The sequence below is a fragment of the Grampus griseus genome, assembly GCF_964374135.1.
Source record: "Grampus griseus genome assembly, chromosome: 4".
Taxonomy (NCBI): domain Eukaryota; kingdom Metazoa; phylum Chordata; class Mammalia; order Artiodactyla; family Delphinidae; genus Grampus; species Grampus griseus.
Window position 1 is genome coordinate 58,910,710 of NC_138997.1, and position 27,740 is coordinate 58,938,449.

General features: G+C 38.6%; 2 protein-coding genes across 4 annotated transcripts in view; one reads left to right on the forward strand and one right to left on the reverse strand.

Annotated features, from left to right (window-relative positions):
- Positions 1–657: 657 nt before the first annotated feature.
- STAP1 (signal transducing adaptor family member 1) lies at positions 658–25,669 on the reverse strand (the record flags this gene model as incomplete). Its single annotated transcript, XM_082654018.1, is given in 8 exon segments — positions 658–692; positions 2,116–2,212; positions 4,466–4,535; positions 12,387–12,498; positions 12,501–12,555; positions 14,591–14,643; positions 23,250–23,326; positions 25,509–25,669. Coding segments are annotated over 8 exon segments (660 nt in total).
- The window catches only part of CENPC (centromere protein C), an 89,821-nt gene continuing 87,694 nt past the window's right edge, over positions 25,614–27,740 (forward strand). For all 3 annotated transcript variants that reach the window (XM_082652697.1, XM_082652698.1, XM_082652699.1), the window contains exon 1: positions 25,614–25,829. In XM_082652697.1, coding sequence (XP_082508823.1) covers positions 25,812–25,829 — 18 coding nt within the window. In that variant the 5' untranslated portion in view covers positions 25,614–25,811. The remainder of the gene's footprint in view (positions 25,830–27,740) is intronic.

Genomic DNA, 27,740 nt, shown 5'->3' on the forward strand with positions numbered 1-27,740 from the left:
AACATAGGGCTTTTTTTGAGATGATGCAACTTTCTGTGTCTTAATTGTGGTGATAGTTGTCAAAACTCATAGAACTATACACCAAAAAGAGAATTTTATTTATACAAATTAGGTAATTTTTTAAAAGAAAGAAAAATAACCCCTGTACATAAGATATATCACACTTGGAATCATTCAGTTCACAGCTTCTTCTATATGAAAAGCTCCAAAAGGGCCATACTTTGTTCTCAACACTAAGAATTCCTAGCCCAAGTACATGCAGCTACCCTTCCCTCCTTAACTACTCCGAGTTCTCATGTGAGAGAACATGGGCTAACCTCCTCCAGGATTAGAGACCACATGAAGAGAGTGGTTCAGCCAGCCCCAGCTGACCACCAGCACCAGATGTGCAAATGAGCCCAACTTGGACCATGCAGCTCCAGTCAAGCCACCAGCTGGTTATAGTCCTGTGAATGACACCAAGTGAGACTAGCAGAAGAACTGCCCAACTGAATCCAATCCAAACTGCTGATGTGCAGAGTCGTGAGCAAATAAAACGGTTGTTGATTTAACCACCATGCTTTAGGGGCGGTTTGTTACACAGCATTAGATAACTGACACAATATCATCCATAGAGGAGGCAAATTATATTGGATCCCTCACCCCTTTTTTAAAAAATTATTTTAGAGATGTTACAGGAAATCCTTTCATCTCTGGGGGAAAAAAAGAAGCACATTAATAGCACATTCCCAGAGATTTCTATTAGGTGGTATTTTCCTGCATAAAGCCCAGGCAATGTATTATGCTGACATATCCATAACAACATGTTCATCCTTTGTGGTTATATTTTAAGATAGAGAAGGTCAAAGATGAGAGGGAGAGAGCTGACGGGGCCAATAATCTGTAGTTGACAAAGTGAGACTAAGGGGGGACATGGTGGCAGTTTTTAAATATTTGATGGTTTTAAAGCCAAAAGTTGTATTAATATGTATAAGTTAAAGGAAGAATGTTTCAGACTCAATAGTAGAAATAATTATCTAAAATGAGAGCTGACCAAAAGTGAACTATGCTGCGTTAAAAATCAGTGAGGTGACTGTCATTAAGAATTTACAAACTGGTCACATCTTAGAGACGTTTTCTGTATTGAGTGTGCAGGTGATTCCTATACAGAATGGGACACTATACTGGATAATTTTCTAAAGTTCCTTCAGACTCTAAGTTTATTAAAATTATTTGGCATCACAAGAGTCATACCCATGTTTTAAAACTTGGACCTTTAAAGCTTGCCGTCCTTTTAATTAGTGAGACTTTCCAGATATGCCCTGATGCGGTAACCAAACCAAGTTGTTTTGCCTCATAATCTGTAGATATTTTTTCTCTCCTGCTTACAGCTTGTCAAGTGACCATGTGCACCAGGGATTGTTTCAAAGGATGGAAAGAAACTGTCACATCCAGCCTGCCCTGCTTTGCCAAAAACTGCACTACAAACAGGGCTTTGTGGTCATGTGAACTGTGTACTTGCACTGGGTCTCATGCTTGGTTTAATGGTCTGCTACCACTGTTTTGAAATTCTTAATAACTTATGAACAAGGGGCCCCACAGCCAATCCTAACTACGATCTTCATCTGTAGTTCCTCACTACCCACCCACTACTTGTTATCTTGCACTCTGCCTTCTGCCTTTACAGTGGAATAAGACTGCACTCTCAATTCATCTGTTGCCTACTGGCCAATCCCCATAGTGTCCCCTTAATCCTCATCCATTTTCATGTCTCAAGCATCTGACATTGTTGACAGACCATACCTTTAAATTCCCTGTTTGGTTTCTGTGACTCTGTATGGCTTTCTTCTCATCAAATTTGTTTGATAAAGTTGAGTAGAATGATGGAATGAAGTTAATAGTCACAATACATGCCTCAGGATTTTTTTCTCTAGAGTGGGCATATACTCCATCCACCAGGATTTATTGGTACTTCCCTTATTTTCACAGGGTCAGTGACAAAATGATTTCCAAATGGATAAATTTAAAGGCTGAACTATATAATCCTACCTGGTTGGTATTACAAATCATATGTAGGTTTCTTTGTTGTTGTTTTGTTTTCCTTTTCTTAATATAGCAATGAAGTGAAGAACATACCAAGGGTTTCATCAGTTGAATATATAAATGGTCGTAAATTTCCTCGAGTCTCCTTCACGAAATAATCAATGACGCTGAGAAGATTTGGGAGTGTTACCTGTATACAGAGAATAAGAGAAGGTCAGTGTCACCTGTGTAAAGATAGAGTAAGAGAAAGCTCAAATGAAATCTAATGGAGATTACTGTGTATTTCCTATCCTCCAGAAAATCGTGTCAATTCCTCACTTCAATAGCTTACTGAATGGCCAGGGTTTTACCTACCCATGCATTTTCTTTCTCCTTTATAACCGTATCTAATTCCCTATAAAGAAATTACCCCTTTCCTATTGTATACAGTTTGGTGGACAATAATTAGTTACTCTGCTCTTTCCCAGTTACTGTATGAGAATGTGATTCAAGTTAGGCCCAAAAAAGCTCCCTTCCTGAAATTTGAACTTGAGTAGAGGATCAAGAAAGCAGATTCCTAATCAGATGATGCTTAGTACAAGTAACTGCTTCCTAGTCCCTGAAGGTTTTCTAGCCTTCCAGTCATTCTATGGGCTTCCTATGTTCTTAAATTCTTTTTTTTGCTTGTTAGCCACTTTCTTCTGCTTGAAACTAAAGACCCCTTTAAAGCCAGAGAACTTAGCGTTTTAATATCTCATTGTAACAGGCTAATTTACTTGGCTAGGAGTAACTAAAATGTCTTGCTACCCCCTAAGCCAATATTTTTTGGCAAGTAAAACCAGGTTAAACCTGAATATCCCTGGTAAACTTAAAGAGGAAAAAGAATTCACAAAATGACAACCTGGTTGAAGGGTAGGATTGAGGAGTATGAAAGGTGAAAGAATAATCCAGGCTGTTCACTTTGTGTACACTGGGGACTGTTGGGGCTAATGACAGATAAATGAGCCCCAGTTCACCTGTTGCAGAGGCACATTCTTCCTCCCCAACCATTGCTTCCAGTCACTTGGTTATTTGAATTATCCTTCAGCAATCTAATTCTCTGTTTCCTTCATTAGAATTTCTGAAAAAGCCCAGTCAGGCGTGGACATGAGAACTGACAATCTCTGGGAGGCATTTATGGCAAAGATGCAAGTGGGGTATATGAAGCAGCTGCTGTCTTGCTCTTGGTAAAGGTCTGCACTCTAAGGGTTATGGCCAGAACATAAGAAATTCAACACTACACTCCCTTTCTCTGATCAATACAATGGGCCTGGAGAGGCAGAGGAACTAGGAGCTCAATTTTAGAGAAGATACCATAAACATCTTCAAGACCTATCGAATCCATTTAAGTGATAGCACTTTCCTGACTCAGTCTTCCCACCACTGCAGCCTGACATTACAGATGCTTCCTTTCCCCAGCATCCCGGACCACAGGCCACATTACTTCATTGTCATTGGCTGAAACCAGTGTAAATACCAGTTTTTCCACCTGTATAGTAGGTGTTACCTCAGGGTAATGATAAAGATTAAATTAGATGGCGTGTGTGAAGTATTTGGCTCTGTGCCTAACATAGTATCGAATGGTTATAACTACAAGTCAGTTGAGGTAGGAGAGGGGTTGAATACAAGGAAGAAATCCTTTCTTCACTACTTGGTACTATCAAGAGGGGAATTTCTGAACTTCTGCATGGTGGGTATTAAAGGACCAGGCATTTAAAGATTTTTTTTCCCATTAGAAATAAGAACATTGGGGGCTTCCCTGGTGGTTAGGAATCCACCTGCCAATGCAGGGGACACAGGTTTGAGCCCTGGTCCGGGAAGATCCCACATGCCATGAAGCAACTAAACCCATGCTCCACAACTACTGAACCTGCGCTCTAGAGCCTGTGAGCCACAACTACTGAAGCCAGCGCTCCTAGAGCCCGTGCTCCGCAACAAGAGAAGCCACTGCAATGAGAAGCCTGTGCACCACAACGAAAAGTAGCCCCCGCTCTCTGCAACTAGAGAAAGCCCGCGCACAACAACGAAGACCAAACGCAGCCAAAAATAAATAAATAAAATAAATAAATTTATAAGTAAGCACATTGGAATACTTGTATACTTCTAATTAGAAGATGTAAAATAGATGCTTAACAAAAATATTTTTCTCTCCCTGAGATAATTATATTGATAAAGATCTTCAGAGAAAGAAAGAAGTGGGAAGAATTGATAGCAGATGATCTACTCTGCCTCCCCCACCTGCTCTTGCATCTCATTTCTCACCCTGGATGTCTGCTACCTTCAGGACCCGTTAACATGGCTGTTTTTCGCCAGCACTATGTTCCTAGGCAAGGAGTCTGCTTTCCCAACTTACTTTGAATTCTATAAGGTAGGTTTGGGAGGAAGCAGGAGAAAATTAATCAACAAAAAGGAAATAGTTACTTACAGGTTTTTCCAATTCAATAGTGTAGTTTTTTCCTACACTCATCACTTTGTAGTGCTTGATTCTTGGCAGGCTAAAAAAAAAAGAAAGTTCATCTTCATTTAAGTATACTATTGGGTCAAATCAAAATAAAGTGAGTATAAAATATCACCTGTACAGTAAAACTATGTTCCCATTACTCTAGTTTTCTATGTCTCTTTTTGGGGGTTTATACACTAGGGATATAGGAAACCTGGGTCATTGAGTGGATGCATGAGAAAGAATGAGATGAAAAAAGGAATCAAGAACTGAAAATCTTTCAGGCAGAAACGTTTTTTAAATGCCAGTAATTTATAAAGTAGACAATATTATAAAATTCTATGTAGGTATGTATATGTCAAATCTATATTCTCTATATTAAAAGGGAAGTAGAAAGAATTACTGAAAGCAAATTACTTTCTTCATCACTATTCCTATCAGAATGCCCTGAATAGCTGTTCTTCCTGCTAGCCATATACCACCGTAGATAATCTGCCAACTTCAGGGCTGACTTAGAGATATGGACATGGTAGGTGTTAAGTATTATACAAACATATAGGTGAGAATGTAAGTATAGTAGGTGAATCCTAATGTCTTCCTTTTATGTAGTGACATAGCACTAAATTATTAGCACCCTAGAGATATGGTACTTTTTTACTAGAACTGCTTAAGAATAAGGAGCACATTCAATTCACTTTTGTACTCCAGCATTAGGCACACAGTAAATATTTATAAAACTGAATTTTAAAAAATATTTGGGGGACTTCCCTGGTGGCGCAATGGTTAAAGATCCACCTGCCAATGCAGGGTACACAGCTTCAAGCCCTGGTCCGGGAAGATCCCACATGCTGCGGGCAACTAAGCGCGTGCACCACAACTACTGGGCCTGTGCTCTAGAGCCCGTGAGCCACAACTACTGAAGCCCACACGCCACAACTACTGAAGCCCACATGCCTAGAGCCCGCGCTCTGCAACAAGATAAGCCACCACAATGAGAAGCCTACACACTGCAACGAAGAGTAGCCCCCACTCGCCAAAACTAGAGAAAGCCCGTGTGCAGCAACAAAGACCCAACACAGCCAAAATAAATAAATAAATAAATTTATTTATTTTAAAAAAATATTAGGAACCCATCTAATAGTGCTGTTTGCTAGAACTAATTTATACTGAGAGCAGAAATCAGTATGTTTGCCTTGATTCATATGGCAGTAGTGTCAGGACCAAGACTTTTTCTAATGTTGAAAAGTTAATAGCATTTATTACGCCTCCATTGCTTGAAAGACAAACTAATTCAACATCTGTCCAGTTTACAGAAACTGCCTGAGAAAAATTGTTTATCAGGTTAAGTTTGTCTACAAGGCCTCCCACGTTCTTTTTCATCACTCCTCTCTCCATTTCCAGGTCACATTCCTCTGGGACTGAACTACAATTCTCCTTAAGGGACTCTTTCATCATCTACTGTGATATCCAAATCTCTTAATTGGATGTCACATTGGAAAACAGCTAATAATTTTTTCCAATCACTATAGAGCTTTATTCTCAAAACATGGGATAAAACCTAACCAACCCTCTTCCCTCCTAAAGAAAACCAAAAATAATTTCCTAGTGCTGAACCTTCAGGAATCAGTCACCGGCTGGTGAAGGAAAACTTCGGATGGAGGAAATCCTACAAGTACCCTCTTTTGGGGTGGCTGGCTCTGGCCTTGTCTTTGTCTCTACATGAAAAGACCTTTATAATCATACTCTTGAAAACTCTCACCAATTTCCATTAGAATTCTTTTATTCCTATGACATAAGTGATTATTATTCCTTGGAAGACTGATAGAAAGCTTGAAAGGCATGACCTTTATAACCAGAAAGATCTAGGTTCAAATTCTGGTTCTGTTTGAACTCTCTGAGCCTCATTTCTTCACCTATAAAATGGAAATGGTGATGCCTGTTTCACAGTGCTGTTGTGAATAAATGTGTGAAAAATCCTTACTATTGTACAATGTCTGTCACATGTAGACAGTAAATTATAACTATTTTTTTACTACTTTTTAAATGCATTTTTTTAACTTAGTAGTTTCTGTAATTCTCAGTTTCTTCACTTGTAAAACATGGAAAATACTGTCTGTCTCAGTTTTTATTGTGCCTGAAGGAAATGTTTGTCAAGCACTTAACAGAGCACCCACAAATGTACCCCATAAGTGGGGACAGTGATTGTTAATAATAGCCATCATATCATCATCATCATCATCATCATCATCATCCATGGCAAAGCTGTGGGAGGAAAAGCAGCAATAGTTAACAGAGTCTCTTGGAACTTTTGACTAATAGGACTAAGTGCTAAGGCAGAAAATAAGGTAGAAAAAAAATTCCATTGAAGTCACTTAGGTTTTGACTCTCATTTCAGACCTGTGTTTTTCTTTCATATTTTTTTTCCAAAGGAATAAAGAGGGGGAAAAAACTAGATTGATAAAATTTGCTATATTGAGGTTTCCTGATTACAACCTCAAAAAAGAAGTAACCTGTCTTTAAAAAGATATATGTGGCCTTAAATATGGTTATAAATACTGTTCTTAGCTCCTGACCCCAGTTTTTGCAGAGGAATGAATTTTGGGTAAATATTTTCTATTGCTTTCTTGGCTAATGGCTTTCCAAAGTGTTTATACTTCTAGCTTGCCACGTACTCATAACAATTTTAAGAAAACAAAACTAAATTATGAAGTTTGTTGTAAGAATAGCTTTATGTCTTATGAATTCACACACCACTGGACTGGGTAAAAGTGGATGATATTTTGCATCAAGAGAGGAGTCACCTGATAATTTGCCATTGAAGGACTTTTGCTTCTTCCTGAGAACTAAAATCTTTTCTCCCACAGTTGATTTGTTAACAGATGGAGATAATTTTACTTTCAAGTACTGCTTTGTAAACCAACTTGTCCTTTTTAGCTAGTGTTTTACCAGGCACACTGGTCTAAACTTGCATGGCTGAACATTTCTCCTACAACCTGTAAGAGAGTGAATTGGTTTTGTGGGTAACACAGGTGCTTCCTAATAGTCTAGATTTCTGCCAAAGTCTTTACAGACTACTGCAATACAGTCTAACCAGCTAAACTTCTACTACTCTCTACAACTGCCATTCTTTAAAATTGTGACCTGTTAAACAGAATATATTAAATCCAGGCATTTCAAAAGACCTATTTTGAGGCATTAGAGAACACATAATGATAATCCTTAACATCATAGATATATCTGGCTCATAAGGAATATTTGTGCAAAAACAGTTAAAGTTTTTCCTAGCCACTTTCAGATATAAACTATTCCCCAAAGCCTAAATAAGCACATACTGACTCCAGTGTTAGAATGCTCTAGTTTGACCACTCTACCTCACTCCTTGCTTTCTAAATATAAACGTTTCTTGAGAGTGGAGGGATGATCAGTTTTATGAAATGTCATAAACTTTTATGACTGTTAGCTGTACAAGCATGAATTTCTATGTGAATTTAAACTGGAAGTATGTTTACTAAAAATAGACATGTAATTTTGATATGAACTCCTTTGCCAGACTCTAATGAGGTTAAATATAACTTAAATACAATATGAATAAACACTGTGACATTAGATCTATATCCTAAGTATAGAAACTCATTGCATTTGGTCACAACCCATATTTACAACAGAAAACGCTGTTATTTCTCATAGCTCACTCGTGCGGAAAATGCAAATCAAAAGTTGGACTAATTTAGACCACCTTAAAAGAGATCTTGCTGCTATTGTGCAGGAAATATACAGTCTTTAAAGAGCCATTAGATCTCAGGATTTTGTTTATTTCATGCAGAACAGTAGCACAGGGTTCACATACAAATGGATCAAACAATCCAACCAAGAAAAGTATGAAAGAAAAAAGTCACTTCCTTGTGTGATCTAATTTAACTTTCAATCAGTTAGATTAAATTTCTTTTTTAAAAAATCTGTGAGAGCTGCATAGCACAGGGAGATCAGCTCCGTGCTTTGTGACCACCTAGAGGGGTGGGATAGGGAGGGTGGGAGACGCAAGAGGGAGGAAATATGGGGATATATGTATATGTATAGCTGATAACACACCATTGTAAAGCAATTATACTCCAATAAAGATCTTTAAAAAAAAATTTTGTGAGATAATTTTTTTTTGCTAATTAAGAATTATTAAAATTTTTTAAAATTTCATTTACAAAACCTTAAGGTGGCTCAGAATAAAACCCAAAAGATATGCAGTACTTTATTAAAAAATATGTAAAACGTTATTGAAGGGCATTAAAGAAGAGTTAAATATTGACACACAAGAGGACAAGATCTCCAGGTAACAATATGGACTAATCCAAAAGCATGTCCTCAGGGTAAACATGAAGTTGTGGGTTGGTGAGTACAATATATCACTTCCATAAAACTTAAAAACATAAAACAATGCTATACAATAACTGTGGGACAAACATATGTAGAAAAAGGAGAAAGTAACCTAAAGTGTGTACCTTCCCAGGACAGTGGTTGGGGGTGGGGAATGCGTATGGCGGGAGGCGGGCAGATATGGAGTGTTTGGTTTGTCTCAGGGAGGATTTGAAACACGGCAGTCTCAGCTTCAGATCTGACGCTAACAATTCCTCTAGGCTCTATGCCAAGTTCGTGGACTGCTGGTGGAGAAGGGCCAGAGGCTCAGGGTACCTGCCTCCCACCCCGACCCCTACCGCCGCCCTCGAGCCAGCTCCTAGCTGAGACCGGCTCCATCCAGTCACTGCCCTGATCAGATGCTCCTCAGGTAAGAGGCGGGCCCAGGAGCCACCTCGCCATGGACCTGGGTTCAGCTGTGTGACTTTGGGCAGGCTGCTGCCCTCCACAGGCTTCATTTTCGAATTTTGTAAAATGGGATGTTATGTGGAATAAATTTGAATTCAGTTTTATATCCTCTTATTTTTTAAAGTGGAAGTAAACAGTTAAAAGACATTCTGTATTTTATGTGATATTCAATTTCCTAAACCCAAAAAAGGACAGACTCCTTTACCAGGATATACTAAATAGAAAATTTCACTTTTCTCCCAGGAGTTCTTATAAGCTCACTGATATTTAATGCCAGTCATAACTTTTATTTGTTTTGGATTTGTTTCAAGGTAGCCAATTAAATTATAAATCAAGTAAATTATCATGAATAATCCATGATATTCTATCATATTAGTTGAAAAACCCTTAATTCCAAATGTTAGCCTATAATAAACAGCAAAAAAAATGAAACCACAAGATGATTAAGCTGACATAGATATTCATTGTGGAAAAATACACACACATACACACACACAAACACACACACACAGATTCTCTTACTTCACACAGACTCAGGATCTGATTTACCATCTAACATTCTTGCCACATAGCTAGTGTATAAAGACAAGTCTCTGTATATATGAAGTAATTGGCAAGTGAATGAAGCTTCTTGGGTTGTAGCTCATACTAGCATTGCAGCCACATGCCATAATTTTAATTTTGTCCTATAAGTGACTATTTTCTTTTTACTGCCTTTATTCACTTGCCAGTGTCTTCATATTTAATCTATTTAGAATTATTGATATTTATATATGGATCAGTAGCTAGATTCCTAGATAGATGTGTTATAGCTTAAAAAAAAATAGAATATTATCCACAGAAAGAATGGCAAATTCAAGAATCAAAGTTCTGTTTAAGCTCTTATATGAAAGATAATCATGTACTGAATATTTTCATTTAGGACAAAAATCACTATATTTCAATTATATTATCGTTGTAAAAATGGTAACTAAGCCAGAGTCCCTATTGAAATGCAAGTTTTTATAGACTCTGAGGGAAGGAGTAGACTTTAAAAGATACAATCACCATCGCTACACAGAAAAATCAACTTTTGCATGTAAATGTTACTGACTTTATCAAAGGTAAACCATTTCACTAGAAAGAAATTATTAACCTTAACAAGAGGCTCCTAAGTGATTCTTTTTATAGAAAAGTCAGATTATGTCACTTCTTTATTCATCAGAGGCCAACGGCCTCTCACTATCATTCACAGTATAACTCTTTTCCCTACAATGACCTGTAGGGCTTAGAGCTGTCAGCCCTACCCCCACTTCTGGAATCTCATCTCCTAACCCTTTCTCCTTGCTCACTCCACTGTAGTCCCAGTGGCCTCTTGTGTTGTTGTTGTTCTTTTTTAAACTCCAAGTGTTTTTTTCTTATTTTTTAAAAATTATTTATTGATTTATTTATTGGCTGTGTTGGGTCTTCATTGCTGCGTGTGGGCATTCTCTAGTTGCAGAGAGCGGGTGCTACTCTCCGTTGCGGTGTGTGGGCTTCTCAGAGCGCAGTCTCAGTAGTTGTAGCACACGGGCTTAGCTGCTCCGCGGCATGTGGGATCCTCCGGGACCAGGGCTCAAACCCATGTCCCCTGCATTGGCAGGCGGGTTCTTAACCACTGCGCCACCAGGGAAGTCCCTGGCCTCTTGTTTGTGAACAACCCAAGCCTTCTCCTACCTCTAGCCTTATGCACTGGTTGCCTGGAATGCTCTTGTCCTACATATTGGTATGGTTTGTTCCCTCACTTCCTTCAGGTCTCTGCCTAAATGTCAGTTAACAAAGGAGGATTTCCTTGACCACTCTATATTAAATAAACAACAACAGCAACTAGAAAAAATTTTTCTCTATATCACCTCTGAGAGTTCCCATCTCCCTCATCCTGCTTTATTACTTCCATAGACCTTATCATCATATACATGACTTTTTTTTTCTTTTTTTTTTTGTGGTACACAGGCCTCTCACTGTTGTGGCCTCTTCCATTGCAGAGCACAGGCTCCGGACGCGCAGGCTCTGGACGCACAGGCTCAGCGGCCATGGCTCACGGGCCCAGCCGCTCCGCGGCATGTGGGATGTTCCCGGACCGGGGCATGAACCCGTGTCCCCTGCATCAGCAGGCGGACTCCCAACCACTGCGCCACCTGGGAAACCCCTGCACTTCTTATTTTATAGTAAATATTATAGTCAATGAAAAGTCTATTTTTTCAGCAGAAAAAAATTTGGCAGTATAAGCAGTACACCAAGATGTTGAAAGAGAATATCTCTGAGTGGTGGGACAAGGAATAATTTTAATTTTCTTTCATTTATCTAATAAATATGCATTACTTTTTTATTGAGAAAAAAAGAAAAAGAAAAAGCAGTCTAGATGCCTTTTAACCTATCAGTCCATCAGTTGTCCCTGGTTTCAGCTGAGTGATGGCTAGCAGGTTTCATTGATTATAGTACAGAAAGAATACACATCAGAACCTGATGTCAAAGATGGTACCAGGACAAGTTTCATTGACAAGAAGATGAACATTCCAGGGTTCACAGTCTTAGTCACATTTTTCAACAATATAAGAGTTAAAAAACAAATGTAGCCTGTTGCTGACTTCAGGATGTTCTGTGCCTCTTCATTTCCAACAACACCTTACCACTTTACACATGTCTTCCTCAAAGTACGAGCCCAAGACTAATCACTGATTGATCAATTGAATAAAGCATTCAGGTATTTTAAATCTTTGGTATAATTTCCTGGTAGAAACTCAGTCAATCATAGAGTTGCATGGTGAAAAAACCTCTTTCCTTCCTTCTACATAGCAGTTTTATTTAGGTTTGTTCTTTGGAAAAAATCTATTTAATCTAAAGGTGTGGGTGGAGGGAGATTTCCTGTATGGTAAGAGGCTTGGTTCAAATCTGCATTTTGCATTTTGTGATATGACATAGAGGAAATGTGACATGTACTCATAGATATACTGTATATCCACAAGACAACTTATTGTCCCTGGTTTAACGAGTCCAGTGACTAACTCTCCTTGATAATTAGAAATTAATTTTAACAATCTAATAAGTAAACTGAAGTTCATGGTGCACTTACGCTGGCATAGGGTTCAATACATCCACATAATCTTCAATTGGTTCCTTCCCTTTTTCAGGAAATGAACTCAGTGTCCGCTCTGTCTCAATTCTCCTTTTCTTTTCCCTAAGGCTTCATGCAGTCTAATTACTTGCCCAGGAAGGAGTGACACATGTAGGGGAACTGACAGCTGAAACCAATTAAAGCCATAGGCAAACAAGAAAGACAGCAGAGTAACTGGTTTTAGCAAAGATGAGCCTGTTCTGGTCCTAAGGAGCTTCTGTTACCTGACAGACATGGATGGATTGTATCATGAATAGAGGATCTTGGTGTTTTAGAACTGCCTCTAAACCAGCTAGAACCTGCACAGGGCGCCTGACTAGAAAGAAACATTCCTTTTGATCTGGTCCAAAGCTAAGTATACTCACCTGGCACCACAAGCTGATTCAAGTAACATCAAACCTCTCATTTTTTATTCTGAGCTCGCTGGATCTCACTGCCAGGGAAGTCCTGGAGTGCCTGCAAGTTGCCCGGCTGTCCCACAGATAACCTGGAATAAGCTCCACCAACCATATGGCAACATGGGGTCAAGATGGAACTGTTCTTTAAATGACTGAGAATCAGCAATGAGAGGTCTATATTTTCGTGTGTTTGTGTTTGTATTTTGAATTTTCACTCACACATTAGGATTATGATACTGCTCTATTAAATTTTTAAAAAATCTTTTCTAGAAATGTGTTTGGATTAAGTCACCTATATTCTCCTGATCTATATTCATACCCCTAATTTAGACTTCATTATGACCAGCTATGTACTCTTAGAAGTTATAATCTAAATGGTAAAATATTTTTCTTCATGTGACACAACCTAGCCTATATTTTGAGGCAGCTGTGTCTGAATATCATCTTGATCTCCAGAGTGGGGTGCACGCTTTCCAGGGGGTGTATAAGAAAGTCCTTTGGAGTCTGGGAAGAAAACACTAGAACTTCATTTTCTATTTACACATTATCTTATTAATTCCTATTATTGTTTATATTTTATCACATGTGTGTATATATATGAAATTTGAGACTATCCTTCTGCATAACTAATAATCAGTAAGTCTATTTCCCTTATATACCAATCCTGAAAAAAATAATAGAATGAGGAAAAACTAATGAAGCAGCTGTTCCTTATTAGTTACCTATTATGCCCCAAGCATTATGCTATTGCAAATCCTCACAGCAATGCTACAAGATAGGTATTGTTATCCCTACTTTACAAATTTAAAAAACAGGCTCAGAAAGATTAAATAACTAGTCCAGAGTCACATAGCTAGAAAGTTGTGGAACCAGGACTCAAACTCCAGTTTAATTAATTCAAAAGCAATGTCTCTGCACTTTGAACTATAGTCTGTGTTTCTCAAACTTCTACTAAAGTTGCCCTAACAACAGCATGGTATAAATGTATATACAGAGTGATCTGGGAACATAGTAAAAGACAATATTTATAGAGCACAACATTAGAGGCAAATTGTTATCTTTTGATAATTCACATGAATTTTATTTTAATTCTGTACCATATCTATGTACATTATAATTTAAAAAATAATGCTTTTTATCCTTACCTCAAGGAAAAAACTAAGAACAAATCTTTTTGGCCAAAATGTCAAGTATAATTAGTGTTCTAGGAAGATGCACCCCAAGTTTTTTCCGGTGGTTTTAGTGTATTCCTTGACACCTAATCACATACACTTGGTAAGTGTAAGAAGTGCCAGGCCAAACACACGATGATGCCTTTCCACAACAGAGGGAGGGAATGTGTTTCTCCCTCCCCTTAAGTCAATATGCCTTTCACATATCTAACGGGCCCACTCTTCTACCTTCCTATGACTTTCCTACATGGTAGTTGACCCTCAAACTTTTACTTGTTTTTGGCTGAGAGAAAGAACCAGCATCCATCATCTTGGTAAAGTGCAGTCCTTATTTCATGTGAATGCAAGGCCCTTACTTAGAAACTAGCTTTGGATAAAGTCTGTATTTAACTGACCCTAACAAACATTGGAAGTTTTCATGTCCTCTAAGAGTATTAGAAAACATGGTGCTCCTTAGGGAGCTGGTTAGTTATCAAAGTACTTCATGTTTATTAGACAGTTGCTACAGTAGTTTTATTTAAAATAATGGTAGTTATTTAAAATAATGGTAGTTAACAAAAACAAAAAAAACAAAAAATAATGTCCTTCCTACCTCTGTTATTGTGAGAATGAAGCCTCTCCATTCTTCCCCACTTTCTGTGCTGTCTAAAGATATAGACAAAAACAGATAAAGACAAAAAAAAGAAAAGACATGAATGACTATGAACACTAATACTTTTATTAACTTCAAGTAACTTTAGAATTTCATATGATTGTTTTATAAGTCTCGAAATAGTGTAAGCCATCAAAACCCAGCAAGATTGACAAAATGCATATTCTGCTATTGAAACACATTGCTTTAAAAAGTCAGTTGTATTTTTAAACCACTTACAATCAGTTAAAAGGAAGAAATAATTCATTTTTCTTTGTGCTTAGAATTATTAATGTGTATTTGTTATGAAATATTTCAATAATTTCTTTTGTAGGAAGTACATAGCTTTAATCTGTTTGCTTATTAAACAAGTAAAATTTTACATATTAGCTCGAAAAAATTTAAATGTTAGCACACTTATTTCTTTAGTATGTCAATTCATGGTTACTCGCCCCATTGGTATTTTTTTCTTTTTCTTTTTTTTTTGCGGTATGCGGGCCTCTCACCATTGTGGCCTCTCCCGTTGCGGAGCACAGGCTCCGGACGAGCAGGCATGGCTCACGGGCCCAGCTGCTCCACGGCATGTAGGATCCTCCCAGACCAGGGCACGAACCCGTCCTGCATCGGCAGGCGGACTCTCAACCACTGCGCCACCAGGGAAGCCCCCCACCATTGGTATTTAACACTAACTGGCTTTAAGTTTGAGGCAACCAGGTAGGACCAATGTAGTTACTTCCCATTACCTTAGTAGTTAGTAAGTTACCTTAAAAACTTCCAATTCTTAGCTCTAAATATTACTAATACAGCCAACATTTATTAAGTGCTTACAAGTGGCACTGTTCTAAGCGCTTCACATATATTAGCTGATTTAATCATGACAATTTTGCAAAAAGTACTCTTTTTAAAATTTCATTTTATAGATTTATTCATTTAGCAGATACTCACTGAGTGTCTTTAAGTTCTGGGCACTATTCTATGTACTGGTTTACATCAGAGAATAAAACAAAAATACTTATTCTCATAGGGTTTAGGGTCTAGCAAGGGGCAATAAATAATAAACATAATAGTGAGTAAATGTTATAGTGTCAGATGGAAATAAATGAGAAAATGTAGAGAAGAGTTCATAGAGATTGGGAATGCCATTAAGGGTTTGGGGAGGGGAAACGAGTTGCAATTTTAATAAAGTGGTCTAGGTAGGCCTCAGTAAGAGGGTTACATCTGAGTAAAGACTTATGGGTGAAGAAACCAAGGCAATAAAGAGGATAAGTAAATTGTCTACAATTACACACTAACAAATAAAACAGCTTGTAGTGGGATAACTGAGTTCATGGAAAGGAGACGTGACCCATGAGCACCCCCCAGCAAACTGGGGGCTGGCGAATAAGCCAGAACTGCAAACAGTCCTGATTGCTTTGAGCCCCACCAGCAAACCGGGGGCATGCGAATAAGCCAGAGTTGTGAACAGTTCTGAATGCTTCGATTGCCCCCCCCCCCGGCAAACCGGGGGCCTGCAAAAGAAGCATTGAGTGCTTTGGGCACTGATCCATGAGATGTCCTCAGTATAAACAGAGTGGTGGAAACGCAAGGAGATGTCCTTGTGCTAGTTCAGTATAATCAAAATAATGGTGGGAACTTTGTGCTGTTCTTGCGCTCAAGGACGAAGCATGGCAGATTCTCACGAAAGCCAATTATTGCTTGTATAACTAATAAAAACATAGGTTGCTGCTTTGGCACTTCTGAAATGTTAAGAAAACAAGTCTTAAAGTGTAAACCTAGATAATGCTTTAATAAAAGTTACCACAGCAAGACAGACGGCGCTGTTTTGCCTGAGCGAGCGGCAGCCCTCTACTGCTGTGCTTTGGCACAATTCATCTCGTGTGATGAGCTTACTTTCGGCCCTGTCCTAAGAAACTACAACAACAGCTAGAGTTCAAATCTAGGCATTTGATTCCAATCCTGTGCTCTAAATCACCACATCAGAATCATCCAGGGAGCTTGCTTAAAATGCAGATTCAGAGGCCCCGGTTTGGGGATGTGGCCTTATATTTCCTACATACAAGTGATTCCTGGTACACTTAAGCTTTATGACCACTGCTTTCAAGGTAAATCCAAGTACATCTTATTCAGTTGCAAGTTATTCTCTTTATGTTGTAGTTGTTGGTTGACTTTCCTTGGCTCACTTTCAATGCCAATTCAAGAAAAAAATCTTCTCCTGTATAGGTGCTGGGTATACAGTGGTGAGTTTAACAAACAGATCTCTGCCTGTGTGGAATTTAGCGTTTTTTGAGATCATGCTTTCACTGCTGAGGGCACGCATTCAATCCCTGGTCAGGGAACTAGGATCCGGTAAGTCACATGGCATGGCCAAAAAATAAATAAAAATACAAATAAATAAACCAAATTAATGGAAAACCAGTTCAACAGCCACTGTAAGTTGCTTTGGTTTGTCAATTTGCAAGTCAATTAATCCTTAATGTACCAATGTTCAAATTATGTCTCCCCCCAGCCCCAAACCTACAAAATGGCAAAAATCCTGCTAAAATATTATTGTCCAGTTAGACCTGTCCACAACTTCCAACATCATTGTACCACTGCACCATTACAATAGAAATCCTCTTATAGAGATCTCAAGTTTTAGGTGGTGAATAATGAATTTATAGGTAAGAAAATGTAGTAGAAAAAGTGTTTGGGCAGAGGGAGAGAAGCCAATTTTGCTAGTAACCAGCTCTAGACCTTGAACAACCAGTTAACTTCTCTGGGACAACAGCTTCTTCACTTCTTGTCTGAAGAGCTGCAATAGGCTTCTTTCCAAGCAGCCTCTTACTTTCCACTCTTTTTCTCTCTGAATCATTTACAATGTAGTGTAATCAAGTTATTCCCCGGTTTCAAACATTTTAATGGATTCTCAGTGCTTTCAGATTCATTCTTTTATTTTTTCATCAGCACTAAATATTTATTGAGCACTAACAATGTGCTCAAGCATCACAAGGTCATTTGTAATAGGGCCGTTTTAAATCGAGACTCCTTAAAAATACTCTCTCTTCTAGTAAATTTGGTTACTCCCAGTTGTCTTAATACCTCATGGTCTTTCCCATCACCTCATACCTTTCCAATCACCTTGCTTCAGTACTCTTCCTTCTTCTTGTTAATACAACTCCCTACTTATCCTTGAAGACCCAGATTGAATATATCCTTCTCTATGAAGATTTCCTGAAGCCTTCCCCATTCCCAAGAGGAATGTTTATCACTCTCACCCTGCATTCCCATAGCATTTTATGCATTTTTAATTACAGTGTTTGCCCCATTGTATTTTAGTTATTGGTATAGCCTCTGCATCAATAGGAAACGGAGTTTTTCAAATACAGGGGTTGTGTTGAAGTCAAGGTTGATAAGAAGTAGATTGCAGTAACCATTTATTAAATGAATAACTTCCAGCTGAAAAGTTTTATGATTCTAATTTGGAGAGTTCTTAGCCTCCACTGTGACAGGAGTTTCTTTTTTCTGATATATGTGAACATTGGTTGACATATGATTCTTTTGTTGCCATGTATAACAATCATGTTATTATCAAATTCTTGAAAATACACCAAAATCCAGCTATTATAGCCATCATCAGCATCTGTGTCACAGGAATTTGCTATACATCAGCATATATGAAAAATATAACTGAAAACTTTGAGTGAAATATAATGGATTAACTCATATAAAATCAAAATCTCAGTGCTCTTTTGAGCCATCTATGTTATAATACAATTAAAGTGAATGAATGCACATTTTTAATAATATTTAAGGGTCTCTAAAATACTTTACTATCCATTTGATTCAATCAGTAAACATGAATAGGAGCCTCCAATCCCTTTCCAGTACTTCTAACTTTCTGACCTTTGTTTTACTTAATGTTTATTGACGATTTGTCATTTGCATCACAATTCATTGCAGTAAATTTTGAAGATATGTGAACTGTATACATTTATGTTTACAATCCATAAGTGAAAACACAGCTTTAATTTTAATGATTATGTGAAAACTTTGTGCCATAGTGAGTCATTATTACGCAGAAAATGTTTCTGCTAGGTCTTTTGGGACCGAAAAAAAAAGAAAGGTAAAGAATCACTGTTAGCCAGCGAAGTGACATTAGTAGCTGTCAGAGTGGTTTAACTCGCTAAACTTATTAACTGTAGGTTGGTGCCTTACCTCCATTCCAACCCCTTCTAGTGTGTCATTCTTTACCACAAAGACTGAAAAGCTAAAAACTACATTTTCCAGACTTCTTTGCAGTTAGAGAGGGTATGCATTCAATGTTGGCAAGGCAGAGGAGAGACAGAATTCATTCTTTCCCAGCCTTTGGTTTTTCTATAGGCGATTACGGTCTGTAGGCATCTGATTTTTCTGTGGCAATGTTATAAGTCCCAGTGTCTGATCACTAGTTTCATGGGTGTTGATAGTCAAGGCATGGAACAGTGGTTTTCTGATAATGATCGGTGTGAAGTACAGTGTGCTTCTGAAGCCAGAAGCAGTAAGGAGGCTTCTTGCTCAGGAGGCTTCTTATCTGTGGTGGCTTTCTTGACATGGCAGTTTTGTAATTATGGTGGCTTTCTGATTATGCCATGTCAATATGGTTCTGCAGACTCCAGCATTAGGACCAACTTCCCAGTTTTCAGTTTGCTTCATGCAGCTGGCTCTTGGTGGGTCAGTTCTGCAGTGTATCTTTGGGAATCATTCCTGAAAGCCCCAAATACATTATTTCTCCATCCCCCCCCAACAATTATGTAAGCAGACAAATGCCTAAATTAGCTATCATGAATTTATGTAACTTATCCTCAGATCAATACAGTTTTCCAATGTCTATAGGAAGAGGTGAAAAGTTATCCTAACATTGGAGGTGCTCCATAATCTAGTTCCATTTTGCAAACATAAGCACCTTTACAATATCTCACAAATTTTCTGTGTCAACAGCACATCATTTCTGCCTCACATCTTTGCTTGCAGTTTGTCTTCCTATTTCTTTCATCTTGTAAATCTCTTTCTGTTAGGTATTGCCAGCAAGCTACAGTTTTGGCATTTTATTGTTTACAAATTTCTATAGGCACTTGAATTTACAAATATCTTATATATCATTTCCTGTGCATACTTAGCTTAAAATAATTTCTTATTTTTTTCTAATTATAAGTGGAAAACTTATATACGTCTCAGACAAAATAGAGAAACAATGAAAATCACATGTTATTTCACCATCCATACCATTAGCACTGTTTGGATGGGTACCAATCACTTTTTTGGCACTTTTTCTCTATTTGTATATATTTATGTAATCAAGTAAATACTGTAATGATACTTGATAAACTGCATTTTTCAAATAATGTATCCAGAGCACATTTCCAGGTCAATAAGTATGAAGGTACATTATTTAAATTTTTGCCCAGTACTATCAAAGTAATTTAAGTCTTTGCAAGGTTAAAATTATAATGCAGAACTATATCAAACTTTTGAAAATGTAAGTATGTTTTAAATTACAAAAGCTCCTTTTTATGAGATAAGAATTACATTGACTAGAAGTAAACTGGAGGCTACAGAATGGAGACTTAAAGAATAGAGATTTGTTGTCCCCCGTGTTCCTGTTAAGAGAAACAATGTATATATAATAAAGTATAATTGCAACTAAGAATCAAATGGTTGGTGTCAAGGTAACTTAGGAAACTTAACACTGGTCAGTTTATACAGCACTTTAAAATTACCAACTCAGTGCAGACCTTTAAGACCCTGTGCATAACATTGTTTTTTGTTTTGTTTGTTTGTTTGTTTTTTGTGAACGTTGCCGCCACGTATCTGCATATTGCAAGCATACTTTATTAACTTGGCAATTACAGTCCAGTAGAACCTTTGAATCCGAGAATAATTTTGTCAGAAAGGGCTACTAAAGTGACTGTACTTAACAGATGGAGTAAGAACATGAAGAGTTAGGACATTCTCTTACATCAACAATAGCATTATAATATCTAAGAAAATTTATAACCCTGTCATGCGATAATCGATATTTTAGTTTTCCACTGTTGCTTAAAGCTCTGTATAGCTTCTTTGATCTTAACCAGACTCTGATCAAAACTCACACATTGCATTTGGTTGCTATGTTTTTCTCTCTCTCTGTCTCTCTCATGTTCTTAATTTTTCAAGTCAAGTTAATTGAGGTATAATTTACAGCAAAAGTTACCATTTTTTGAGGAGCACAGTTCTAAGAGTTTTGACAAATACATATAGTCAGGTAACCACCACCATAAGCAAGACATAAGTTACTTCCACCACTGCAGAAAGTTCCCTCCTGGCTCTTTGCAGTCAGGGTCTTCTTCCGCCATGACATCCATCCTCTGGTAACCAGTGATCTCATTTCTGTTCATATAGTTTTATATAGTCATGTACAGGGACTCATACAGCAGATGGCCTTTGATGTCTGGCTTCTTTCACTTAGCATGATTTTTTTTTTTTTTTTTTTTTTTTTTTGCGGTACGCGGGCCTCTCACTGTTGTGGCCTATGCCGTTGCGGAGCACAGGCTCCGGACGCACAGGCCCAGCGGCCGTGGCTCACGGGCCTAGCCGCTCCGCGGCATGTGGGACCTTCCCGGACCGGGCACGAACCCGTGTCCTCTCAACCACTGCGCCACCAGGGAAGCCCGATTTTTTTTTTTTAAATATTTATTTATTTGGCTGTGCTGGGTCTCAGTTGTGGCATGCGTGCTCTTGGTTTTGGCATGCGGGGTCTAGTTCCCTGACCAGGGATCAAACCCTGGTCCCCTGCATTAGGAGAGCAGTCTTTTTTTTTTATTTTAATTAAAAAAAATTTTTTTTATACAGCAGGTTCTTATTAGTTACCAATTTTATACACATCAGTGTATACATGTAAATCCCAATCTCCCAATTCATCACACCCCCACCCCCACCCGCTGCTTTCCCCCCTTGGTGTCCATACGTTTGTCCTCTACATCTGTGTCTCTATTTCTGCCCTGCAAACTGGTTCATCTGTACCCTTTTTCTAGGTTCCACATATGTGCGTTAATATACGATATTTGTTTTTCTCTTTCTGACTCACTTCACTCTGTATGACAGTCTCTAGATCCATCCACGTCTCTACAAATGACCCAATTTCATTCCTTTTTATGGCTGAGTGATATTCCATTGTATATATGTACCACATTTTCTTTATCATTGGGAGCTCACAGTCTTAACCACTGGACCACCAAGGAAGTCCCTCAGTATGTACTGAGATTCATCTGTGTTGCTGTGTGCCTCAGTAGTTTATTTTTACTGCTGAGGAGTATTCCACAGTATGGATGCATTGCAATTTATTTATTCATTCACCAGTTGATGGGCACGTTGCCAGTTTGGGTCCATTATGAATAAAGAAAATTTTAAGTTGTAATTGCAACTATGTTATAATTTCTAGAACAAATTGATTTTTGGAGTGTCATTTTTAAGGTCTATTCTTTAAGATAATTTTAACAATTACAAATTTGAAATTATCTGCAACATAAAATCATAAGTAACTAAAAGTTTCTACTTCTCTTTCAAGCTAAATTTCTGTATACCTTTTTCTCCATATACACATCTAATACACATAGTTCCATGGATACATAAACACACACACACACACACACACACACACACACACGCACACCCCTTACATAGATAAGTAGTTGTGATGGAAAACTTCAAGATTTTAGTCAGCTGTCATGGCAATTCATAGGGATTGATCTTAATGTTTTTTTGGAGGGGAGGGGCCTGTAATGACAAATCTGGGTTTTATAAACATTACTCCATCAACTAGCAACCCTATTTTAGGATGCTAAAATTATGGAGGGGCTAGTAAATACTAAGACAGATGCAGAGGGAACTGAAAAGTTTGGGAACTGTGGAATCTGCATAACTTTTTATTTTCATAAGGGTGCAGCTCCAATTTCTCTCTAGAACAGACCAGTTCATTATCTACATACCCCTGCATTCTATACCAGTATGTCATTTCATTTCAAGTTTCTCAAAATACCTCTGAGAGTTACTGTTTCCAGTGGAAGCTGGGGGATATAATTTTACATGTGGAACTTTACATCTATGACTATGCTTGCTAAAATTTCTCACTGAGAGTATAGTGATTAAGTGCTCAGTTCTGGAGTCAGAATGCTGGGGTTCATCCCCAGCTCTGCTGTTTAATGGTAGTGTGACCTTGGGCAAGTTACTTAAAGACTGTCCCAGTTCTGTTGTCTGTAAAATGTGGATATTAGTCCTCTTTTCTCATAGGAATGTTCTCAGAATTAAATAAGTTACTTCATGGCGAGCATTTATGACATAACTTGCCATACAGTATGCACTCAATAAACGATAGTGTATATTATTAACTATTCCAAATGTGAGACCAAATTAAATAATGTAGTCTGGTTGGCAAAACTTCTCCTAGACCAAGTATAAAAATCTCCATAATATTGATAACACCAATAGCATTATTTATTGAATTCTCACTATGTTCTAGGCATTTCAACTAGATCTTAAAAGGAATTAATCCATCTCTCAACAACTTTAACGTTGTTCCCATTTTACAGACAAGAGAGTTGAGAAACTTATAGTTTAATTAACTTGCCCATTATGGCAGAATTAGTGGAGGAGTGTGGAACTCGGGCTTGTCTGATTTCAGAGTTAATTCTCCATCCCTCTTTCCTACAAAAAAAAAAAAAAAAAAAGAAAAAACTTCTTAGCAGGTGATAACATTTGTTAAAGCATTGCAAGTTTTAAAAAATTTATTTGCTCAACTCTTGGTTAAGGAATTTATTCAATAAGTAATGCATTTTTATTACCTAGTTATTGACTATATTCCCTACACTGTACATTTCATACCTGTGACATTTACTTTGCAACTGAAGTTTGTACCTCTGAATCTTCGTCACTTATTTCTCTCCTCCTCCCACACCCCTCCCCTCTGGCAACCACCTCTTTGTTCTCTGTATCTATAACTTTTTATGTCTTAAGTTTGCTCATTTGTTTTGTTTCTTAGATTCCACATATAAGTGAAATCATACAGCATTTGTCTTTCTCTTGTCTGACTTACTTCATATAGCATAATACCCTCTAGGTCCATCCCTGTTGTTGGAAATGGTAAAATTTCATTCCTTTTTATGGTCCAGTAGTATTCCATTATTTATATAAGTATATAAATATATATATATGCCATCTTCTTCATTCATTCATCTGTCGATGGGCACTTAGGCAGCTTCCATATCTTGGCTATTGTAAACAATGCTGCTATGAATATTGAGATGCATAAATCTTTTTGAATTAGTGTTTTTGTTTTCCTTGGATTAAATACCCAGGAGTGGAATTGCTGGATCATATGATAGTTCTATTTTTAATTTTTTGAGGAATATCCATTCTGTTTTCCATAGTGGCTGTACCAATTTACAGTCCCACCAACAGTGCACAAGAGTTCCCTTTTCTCCACATCTTTGCCAACACATGATTTTTGTTGTCTTTTTGATAACAGCCATTCTGACATGTGCTTGCAGTTTGTCTGCAAGTGATATCTTGAAGTGATATCTCCTTACGGTTTTGATTTGCACTTCCCTGATGATTAGTAATGTTGAGCATCTTTTAATGTGCCTATTAGCCATCTGTATGGCTTCTTCGGAAAAATGTATATTCAATTCCTCTGCTCATTTTTTAATTGGGTTGTTTCTTAGATGTTGAGTTGTATGAGTTCTTTGTACATTTTGGATATTTACCCCTTATTGCATATATCACTTGTAAATAACTTCTCCCAATCAGTAGGTGGCCTTTTCATTTAGTTTATAATTTCCTTCGCTGTGCAAAAGTTTTTAGCTTGATTTGGTCCCATTTATTTATTTTTGCTTTTGTCTCCCTTGCCCGAGAAGAAAGTAACCCATTTTCTGATGTAAATTCCCTTGAAAATTTTTATTAAATCATAAAAATAGGTCATAGCTTCTTAGAATCATAAAATGGTCAGGTCTAGTCTTCAGAGCATCTAACTTAACTTTCCTATTATGTAATTATGGAAACTGCCAGAACGGTGCCAGAGCTTGTCCTACATGACATAGCTAGTCCACTGAGCACGTTTCAAGACTCCTGATTTAGGAGTCCTTGATTTAGGAGTCTTGACGTCCTTTCAGGACGTCACACTTAAATGATATATATTTACACAGATCATTTTGTTGGCAATGCCTCACAAAAATATTACCCACATTACCCACATATTTGGAAAAAAGAATACCTCATCCATCACCATTTTTACTGTACCATTATTGCTTTCAGAGAGATGCATAAACCGGCTGGGGTGTGGGTGACAGAGCCTACACAGTAAAACATTACTCTTCAAAGGTCTTCTGCCTCTTATCCTTCCAAGTATTACTTTTTACTTTATAAGAGAACCGTCAGGAAGTTTTACACCTTCTCTGCGTGGGAAGGAGAGAGAGACAGGGAGAGAGACAGAGAGGGAGAGGGAAAGAATGAAGCTGTGGTAGGGAGGGAGAGAGAGACGGGGGAGGGAGGGGGAGAGGGAGGGGGAGATGGAGAGAGGAGAGGGAGAGGGAGAGAGAGAGAGAGAGAGAGAGAGGGGAGAGAGAGAGAGAGAGAGAGAGAGAGGGAGGGAGGGAGGGAGGGAGGGAGGGGGAGGGGGAGGGGGAGGGGGAGGGGGAGGGGGAGGGGGAGGGGGAGGGGGAGAGGGAGAGGGAGAGGGAGAGGGAGAGGGAGAGGGAGAGGGAGAGGGAGAGGGAGAGAGACTATGAAACTGTGGGAGTAAGGGAGTAGGAGTCACGTGAGATGGGGGAAGGGCTACGACGTAATGGGGCGGGGCTCTTGGGAGGAGGAAGGCCGGACTGTGGGAGAGTACCAGTGAGGGGGCGGGCCCCTAACGGCTTTCTTCGTTTGGAGTCGAAGGGCCCATTCTGCGCATGTGCAGCCCATTTTAAATTGCGTAGTTGGATGCGCGCGAGTGGGCGCGCTCCCGGGCGCGCTCGCTGGATCGCGGCTCCTTAGTTCAGTTCCCGCCATCTACCGCCTTTTTCGCTTAAGGTGCTACTGGGTTTCCGCCTGGCTGCTCTTCGGGTGACTCCGTCCTCGCTGGGCTGCCTGGAGCGGCGGCCCGTGTGAACTTCCGCCCCCAACCCCTGCGCGGGCTGAGCCGGGCCGGAACATGGCCGCGTGGGGGCTGGTAAGTGCAGGCCGCGGACCCCGCGAGGCTGGGAGAGTGAAGCTTTGGGCAGGTGTTGTGGCTTCTGGGGGGTTTCAGTGGGGAAGCCGCGCGAGTTTTTTGAGCTCGGGAGTGATCGGGTGCCGATAGCTAGAGTTAATTTACTTGTCGTGTTTCTTCAATTCTTTTTGTAATCCCGGGCGTGACGGCGTCTTTCTCTTCAGAGAATCTTGCGATTTCTACTTTTTAGCCTAACTCCAGTTCCTAGTCCTCCAAATAATTTTCTGTCCTTAGAAGTATTGAAACGCCTTGAAAGTGTGCCTTTGCTTCAGAGTTGCTAGTGTAGAGAGGCGTCTGTTATTGACAGATAGTTTTCTGTGAGGCAGCTACTAGTTAAAAAGTGCAAGCTGTGAATGGCTGAAGGGGGCGGGAGCTCTTTTTTTGGCCTATTTCTGGACTCCCTTGGTATTCACTGTTCTATATTTCAGACTTCGGTTATGGTTACCATACTTTATACAACCCTTAGCAGCCCCTATCCTAAACTTGTGTTTTCTACTTTATCTCCCCTTTTAAGATCTTCAGCATGGATGAATAAGATATTCCCATTTATAATGAAGTTATATATGGATGCTTGTATGCATAAAAAGATGTATTGTGGAGAAAAACTGTTACCTGCCATTTCAGTAAATAACGAATGTTACCCACCTTCAAGCCACCAGCAACTGCAGCTGCCTGCAGGGTGTGCCTAAGGGGAATTAAGGATGGAGAAAAACAGGAAGCTGGCCCTAGATCGTTATGAGACTTATATAAGGAATAACTTCAATGAGCCCAGACTCTTGCATCTTCCCATTTATAGAGAAGCACTAAAAATCATTAACTTGAGGTGTCTGATTTTGATGTTTGACTACCTTTTTTTTCCCAGCCCAAACTCCTATATATCCTGGTCCCCCCCCTTACCTCTTTGGAGCAGTTCCTCAGAGCTCGCTGAGAGCCTGTCTACTGGGCTGTAGTCCTCAGTAAGGTCCCCGAATAAAACTTAACTCGCAAATTTTAAGTTGCCCATTTTTTTTCAGTTGACAGTTATATATAATGTAAACAATGCAGGTGCTCATAGTAAAAAGTACTCCTATACCACCCTTTCGTACTGTTGACTAACGAAAAATGCATGATTGCTGGGTCATATGGTAAGAGTACATTTATTTTTGTAAGAAACCACCAAGCTGTCCTCCAAAGTGGCTGTACTGTTTTGCCTTCCAAAATGAGAGTTCCCGTTGTTCCATTTTTACAGTTGTCATTGTTCCAAGTTTGGTCACACAACCAGATGGGTAGTGGTATCTGGTTTTAACTTGCATTACTGCTTGACATATGATGTGGAGCATCTTTTCTTATGCTTATTTGTCATCTGTATATCTTCTTAAATGAGGTGTCTGTTAAGGTCTTTGAACCAGTTATTTTTTAATCGGGTTTTCTTTTTGTTGAGTTTTAAGTGTTTTTTTATATTTTGGATAACAGTCCTTATCAGATGTGCCTTTTGCAACTATCTTCTCCTGGTCTGTGGCTTGTCTTCTCATTCTTTATCTCTTTTTTTTTAAACCATGATCTTTGTTTTATTTGTATCAGTGTTGGTATGTGTTTAAAATCTATGATTAATAATAATATTAATGATATTGTTAATAAACAACTTATTTTCTCACTGTGATCTCTGCCTTTCTGTTATGAATTTCTCCTATCTTTAAGATGATGCCCTTCAGAATATGGGAAGCTTAGACTGGTTGAAGTTTGTCTTAGTTCTGACATTGACTGCTTTTCCTGCTTTTCATGCCTCCAGTCAACCTTCTGTAATCATTGCCCTTGTGTCTCCTTATTTCAAAGTTCTCTTTCCTTCTCCCGGGGTATTGCACTTGGCTTCTCAGACTGAGGAGGAGAGAGATA